General features: G+C 47.5%; 1 protein-coding gene across 1 annotated transcript in view; it reads left to right on the forward strand.

The window, feature by feature from the left end:
- Window positions 1–7082, forward strand: part of CSF1R (colony stimulating factor 1 receptor) — a 19859-nt gene that overhangs the window by 572 nt on the left and 12205 nt on the right. Inside the window, exons 2-5 of the mRNA XM_010185075.1 lie at window positions 4237–4482; window positions 5296–5580; window positions 6067–6203; window positions 6958–7082. The exon at window positions 6958–7082 is cut by the window's right edge and continues 2 nt beyond it. Of these exons, the coding sequence (XP_010183377.1) occupies window positions 4237–4482; window positions 5296–5580; window positions 6067–6203; window positions 6958–7082 (793 nt within the window). The remainder of the gene's footprint in view (window positions 1–4236; window positions 4483–5295; window positions 5581–6066; window positions 6204–6957) is intronic.

Here is a 7082-nt window from a genome sequence, read left to right on the forward strand (position 1 = left end):
TGGAGCCCAGCTGTAGATGCTTGGCTTTCAAGTGAAAGAGTCAGGAAAGTTGGCTGCATCAGCACCATACAATGTGCCTCGTGCCTGACTGGAGATGTCTCAGGGTTGCTGTTTTCTGGTAATGCTGGCATACACAGGAGGGCTGTAGAACCAGGTTTTAGATCTTGTGTTGGAAACAGAACTTGGGCAGCTAAGGAGAGAAAGGTGCATATGCCTGGTTTTTGAGGCTGCGGAGATCTCCAGGAGGCAATAACACATCAACCTCAAGAAAGAGTCACTAAGCCTGTTTTGAGGTTTGCAGCCAAATAGAAACCAGTATTACTAATCTTGTGTCTTAAATGCCGGCAGACTCATGGATCTTGTGTGGCACTTTCCTTAATTTTCCTCTCTCCTCACACAATGGGACGCTGGTGGGAAGTTCCTCCTGGAAGGGGGCAGTCTGGAGGGAAAGCATTGGGCATGTAACAGGGAGGTAGTGCATCTCTCTTGAGCTGCTGCTGTGTTCATATTTTCAGCCCAGGAAATTTGCATCCTTGTTGCTGTTGCACTGCATGGTGTTTCACTTCAAGTCACATCTTTGTGCTGAGCAGGCTTTTTCCAGATCTGCTGTGCTGGGAACTGTGTTGTGAAGTCTGTGGAGTTTTTAATTTTTTTATGCTTTTTTTTTTTTAGATAATAGGGACTAGGCAGGTCTGATACAGATTGTTGAGATCATAACAATATCTGCCAGCATCTCTCAGAAGGTTTCTTGAGTCACTGGCCAATGCAGGTCACCAGCTGTGACATCCTCATCAGGCACGGTCTGCCATGTCAGGGTGTTAGACAAACATTTGTCTAAGGACCAGGACTGTACCATCTGCAGCACAAACCTGCAGTATCCCAAAGCTGTCCAAAGCAGTAGTCTCAAACTGGAGCCAGAGCCTGACTTCCTTCTCCTACCTCTTGGATTGCAGGAGCATCTTTTGAGAGTACGCAGTCCTGATGTGGTATGACTACTGTGATCTGGGCTTTTGCTGGGAGAGCATCAGGGGCTCAAATCCCAGCTTCAGATCAAGCAGAGGAAGGATTTGAAACCTTCAGGTCTGTTCTTGGCCATCTTGAGAGATCTCCCTGGGGTTTCTTTTGTTTTCTTGTTGTGGATGAATCTAAACCTCTGAGGTAGAAGACCCAGGGAGAGATGTGATGGGAAAGATGTGATAAGTACCCTTTTCCCCACCCTCTTCCTCAGTACAGTAGGTGACTTAAGTTTTTTCCCTCTCTTCATTGAGGGGGAAGCAAGGGGAGCTTGGGCCTGGTATGTGTGCCCCCCAGGACCAGATCTTAGCCTAGTTATCCCCCAGGACCAAGTCAAGGTCTGGATGACTGGCTTCTGTAGTAAGTTTCTTGAGGCTCTCTGTCTTACCAGACTTCACTTCTCCTTTTTCACCATTTCCAAACCTTCAGCAGAGGAAAGTAATGTTTTGGCTGGCATGGGAGAGGCAGGGACAGAGCCTGCAGCTGTAACTAGAGGTCATGGTTACACAACCCAAGTGTGGTAAAATCTTTGGCCAGCAGTTACTGGCAATGCTGCGGAAGCTGCTGGAGAGCAGCAGAGAGACATTCTCGGGCTTCGTGCAAGATTGCATGCTGGTCAGCAGGGAGAAAGCCTCCCCCAGCAGCCCTGCTTCCCCATTCTGGAAAAGGACCCGCTGGTGTGACTCATCCCCAGCACACACAAAGGAGTGGGCGCTTGGGCGGCCTTCACCTGGCACTGTCCTGCATTTAGTGCCTCTGACCCATCTGTCCTCACTCTACTTGTGTGGTGGCTGTGTCATTGACAGGAGTCTGTTGGCTCCTTCACTGTTACGGAGACCACCTACCCTGAGCCTTTTCTGGCCATAGCATCTCGGGAGTATCTGGAGGCTGATGACAACAAGGACAGAGTGACATGACTCTTGTCCTTGAGTGACATGACTTGTCCTCCTGCTGTGGCCAAACCAAGGACCAGTTACAACGTGGTCTTTCCCTGAGCTAATTTGAATGCAGCTATGAGTCAAAGAGATTGGCTCCCCCATTAAATGGTGCTGAAGCCTTGAATGTGGAGGGATAACTAAAGCAGAGAGTAGATCAGGGGAAAGCAGCTAGTGATGGAGAGTAAAAGCAACACAAATGTGTCAAGCCCTGCTAGAAAACACAGCTTAGCAAAAATAGAGGAATGTCCTACCTCGGGTATGTGGAAAATGTTGCTTTGCAAAGGATTCTGGGATATGTTTTTCTCCACTCTGGGAATAAATGAGGCTTTTCCTCTTTCCACAGAAAGATAAAAGCATCACTAATAAAAAACCCCAGGGAGATAAAATGTCAAATATTCCATGCTGCAGCTCCCCGTGGTCTCCTTCTTCCTGCAGGGCCAGTGAGTTTGATCCAGGCCTTGTTTGGGTTTCCCTGGGGCAACTGTGTCACTGTCACGCACCAGCAGTGCTCTCTAGTCCTCAAGTCTTGTATTCTTGACCCTTCATTGCACAGAGAGGCATCAGACCAAGACTGCTTAAATGATGCTCTTTGAGCTCGCATGGATGGGCCCTGGTGTTACAGCCCTGAGCACAGCTGGTGGCACAGGACACACGTTTGTACCTTGGACACAGAGTGAGCTGTGAGCAGGGGTGGGTGAGGATCAGTGCATGCTGCTTCTCTTGGCTGTGCTACAGAGACAGTGTCCAAGGCAGCACCTGGGAAGAGATGTGCTTTAAACTGTCTTTGGTACCCATGACCACAGCCAGACTTCTCTCCTCCTTGCAACAGGTTTGGGCAGCAAAAGGCTGTAATATCTGGCTATACTCCCCTTTCCCCTGAAGGATATGCAAGTGCAGCTGGACTGATGGTGCCATTATAGGGTGTTTTGCCCTCTCCAATTTCCTGATAACTGGAGGGTTTATGTTCATTTGAACAACAAATCTTTCAAATAAAGAGCTCCTGTGAGTCCAGAGCAGTCTGCTGCAGTTCGAGGCATCACAAGACCAAACTCAGCCTGCCCATGTTTCTGCTGCCACCATACCAGACCAGCACTGCCTGCAGTGACCTCCTATAGGAAGAACAACGAATTGATAAATTGGGCAGCTACCTTTCCACTTACTATTATTTCAGCCTGGGGGTGTATCCCTTTAAGATAGGAGGATGGGTTAGTGACTGGGAAAGAAAGCAGAAGTGGGAAAATAGCCCTGGATAGGGGCTGGAGGGGGTGCAGAGCCCCCTGAGCACAGATAGCCATTTGCAATGTGTTTCCTGTCCTCCCCGAAGGCCTGGTGTGGGGGTGGTGGTACGGCTTCTTCCCTAGCCCCACGCCACTGATTCATTTCTCACTTCCCCCCACCCTAAATATAGGTGGTGACTCAAAGAACTCGCTGACATGGCAAAATGGGGAAAAAATATTTCCCTCTGACACTGAAGGGCTGGAGTGGGACCCTGTTCCCCTTTATTCAGCCAAAGGAGAAGCCATCTTCAAAGTAGAGATGGCATCCAAAATCCAGCATGGCCTAGTGTGCTGTACGTATGACTGTGGCTTTGGGCCTTCACGAGCCATTTAGCTTTTCTATGCCCTAGTTTACCATCCTGGAATATGAATAATAATGTTGACTTGCTTTGTAATGATTTGGTACTATCTGTGAAGAAAATGCACTGTGTGACTATGAGGCATAAGTAGGTGTCCTTCAGAATCCTCTACCCAGCAGCCAAAAAGCCAGCCTTCCCAAAAGGAAGCTCCCACTGAGCTCCCACTCTGCAGAAGCTTTCCAGGTCTGTTCTAGTTCATCGCAGCACCAGTGCAAGAAAGACACCCCCATCCACTGGACTTGGCTTAAACTTCACCAAATGGTGTTGCAGACTAACCAAGTTCATACAGTAGCTCCAGCTCTGCTACAAAAGGAAAAACTGTTGCAAGAAGAGGTAAAACCCAACAGGAATAATTTCCAAGATAGCATCTGGCATAATCAACTCCAGATGATTCTTCTTCCTGTCCTCGTGCTCAAAATGTTCACACACGGGGATTTTTCTATTCCTTGAAGTTCATTCACTGGAGTATTAGGTCATACTGGTCTAGTGGGATGGAGAATCGCTGGAGTGATGTGATCCAGAATGCTAGTCTAAATCCCAAGCCTCACCTCTTCCTGATGCTCAGCTACCTCATGCTGAGCAGTGTGAACTCCAACAGAGCATCTAAGGATCATTTTTGCATTCTCATTCTTTTTCTTTCCTTTGTAGGCTCAGCATCCCCAGTGATCAGCCCTGACCTCCCAGCTCTGGTTGTCAACACGGGTGATCCAGTCACCTTGCACTGCTCAGGAGAGTCTGAAGTCAAATGGAAAAGCCGAAAGGATACATTCAGCAACCACACCAGCAGCACGCTCAGTATCCACAATGCCTCTTACAGGGATACAGGCACTTACAAGTGTGCTTATGTCAACAGCAGAGACAAGGGCATTGCAGCAGTGCATCTGTTTGTGCGAGGTAACTGTGCTTTCCTCTTCCCACATATGCTGGCAGAGTGCCCTCCTTTCAGGAAGCATGGCCATTGCACAGGTTCCCTCTATGGCTGTGGCTGTGTGTGCACTTGGGGCAGCAGTGCAGGCTCCTAGTGGGGCAGTGGCTCACCCACAACCATGTAAACCCACATGAAGTGAGGTCTGCAGCTGAAGCACTGGGGTAGAATACAGAGCATCTACATTTCATGCATGTCTGTGAATGGCCTGGACTTCTCCCTCTGTTTAGCTTGGCTTCCCTTCCTTAAAAAAAACAGGGATGAAAGTCTGGTCAGTGTTGTAACAAACAGTGACATCTGGAAATCAGAGAACATTATTGCCAGTACCCCAGATAAGGGAGAGAGCCACATGAATCGCATCCTCACAACATGATCTGAACCCCAAATAGTTTTTTACCCCAGAAGAAGTTATGCTGTGGTAGAGGCTCCACCACTTGAGTTAACTCCCTTCCCTTGTACCAGAGATACTGTCCTGGACAGGAAATCTGGATGTCTGATAAATAAAACTAATACTATGGTAAAAAGTTTAATTAGAGGTAAGCATACTTCTTGGTCTCTCTTGGCTATATACATTTGTAAGTTGATTGCTGTGCTCTCCTCAAATGCCTTAGCTGGAATTGGGCTTGTCGTGTGATTTTTCTGGCGGCTGAGTCAGGCAGACATTGAGCAGAGCTGCCCCAGCATTGAACTCCCACTGGGTAGCAATGCTGGAGACTTGCCTTTGCTGGAATGCATTTCTCAGCTTCGATCCATTTTCTGATCCCATTCTCTGGCCTTCACAGATCCCAATAACGTGTGGTACACCCCAACTTTTCGGATCTACATGACCAAAGGTGGTAATGCTGAGCTCCCGTGTCTCATCACGGCCCCTGAGTATGGATCCAACGTGACTCTGATAATGGATGATTCTTCTCCTGTCTTGCCTGGTACCAACTATTCTTTCAGTGCTGAGAAAGGAATAACACTATACAATGTGCAAAGAAAGCAGAAGGGCTTTTACCGATGCCAAGCAGTGATAAATGGGAAAATAGAGATGTCGTCAAGAATGAGACTGATTGTGGAAGAAGGTAAAGGATTGGTGTTGCTACTGTCCTCTGGGAGGACACAGTAGGTAGTAAGGGAAAAGCTCCTTCCCAGTGGTAGGAAAGACATTCTGAGCCTGCAGCCTTTAAAGGGTATTAATGGAGACAAAATTTCATCAGCTTCTGGCAAACTGGCTCCCTCAGTTGGGCCTCCATGGGTTTAGCAGTGTTCATCTCTTTTCAGACACTATCACAGAACACAGAAAATAAGTCCACTTATCTCCCTGATGTTCAGGACATAGCCATGGCAGAAGGTTTCTCTTCCCTTTCAACCCACAGCACTGACTGCTGTGCTCTCCCCTACCTGCACTGCTTCCCATAGACATGTGCACAAAAAGGAATGATGAAAGACAGGGGTAGAGGCTGAAGAGGATGGAAAGGAGAAGGTAGCTAGGCCCTGGGGAGTCTTCAAAGCACATGGGATCACTGGGCCAGCTGACGTTGAATCTTTCCCTGCTTCCCTTTTTGTAGCACTGGAGAAGGCTGTCTCAGTGATGATGGACCCCATAGACCATGTGCGAATCGTGGGTGAACCTTTCAAAGTCACTTGCAGAGTAATCGCCCCTTCCCACAAGTATGATATCAGATGGATAACAGCAGCAAAGAGCGTAAGTTGTGCAGCTTCGAGGGGGTATCAGTGGAAACTAGGAGACATAGAGTGGTAAGAACTGTTCAGACCCAAGTCACCTGCAGCAAAGCCTTCAACTGCCCAACCAAAGCAGCCATTCAAACAAGCTGTAGAAATCTGAATATGGTCATCCTTTCCCTGAGTTGACACAAGGTTAAGAAACCCTGCCTGTTGTCAGGATCTTACTACAAGAAAGAAGGAAAGTATGTTCTTTCAGCTGAGTTCATTGAGCAGGAGCCACAGTACCTACTAAGGCAACATTTTTCTACCAAGCCCTGCAAGGGCTTATGAAGCACCAAACATGTTCAGGACACACAGTTCCCCAGAGAAAAGATACGGGTGAAGAAAGGGAATGTATTTCAAAATCTCTGTTGTGCTGACTTTTAACTGCCAGTTGGTTAAATAAGTTTTTCTAGAAATCCTTGTCATATCTGATGCCTTTATTAAGTAGTTGAGATACCATGAGATATGTTTAGGTCACACAATGTAAGCACAGCTTACAGTCAGAAGGCTGACAATAGCTATAGCCTGAACTGCTGTGGAGTATCTGCCCTGATTACCTGGGTTTAAGATGCCTCTTGGTCTCTGCATGGACAGCTTTCAGTGACAAGGGCTCTATAACAAAGCCCAGTAGCCCAGAACAGGAGGCAGTGGGTATATTTGTTGTAAATATCATTCAATTCCACTCTCAGCCCTTCCAAGAATGTGCCTGATGTTCTTTCCCTGCCTGACAGGTCATGAGAACTAAAAATCTTAGCTTTGAAAATGAGAACTACTTGATCAGCGACATCCTGTCTGTTCCAGCGGTGACCATGGAAGACAGTGGGAAATACACTTGTATAGCTAACAATTCAGCAGG

Source organism: Mesitornis unicolor, unplaced genomic scaffold (genome assembly GCF_000695765.1).
Source record: "Mesitornis unicolor isolate BGI_N332 unplaced genomic scaffold, ASM69576v1 scaffold10965, whole genome shotgun sequence".
Classification (NCBI taxonomy): domain Eukaryota; kingdom Metazoa; phylum Chordata; class Aves; order Mesitornithiformes; family Mesitornithidae; genus Mesitornis; species Mesitornis unicolor.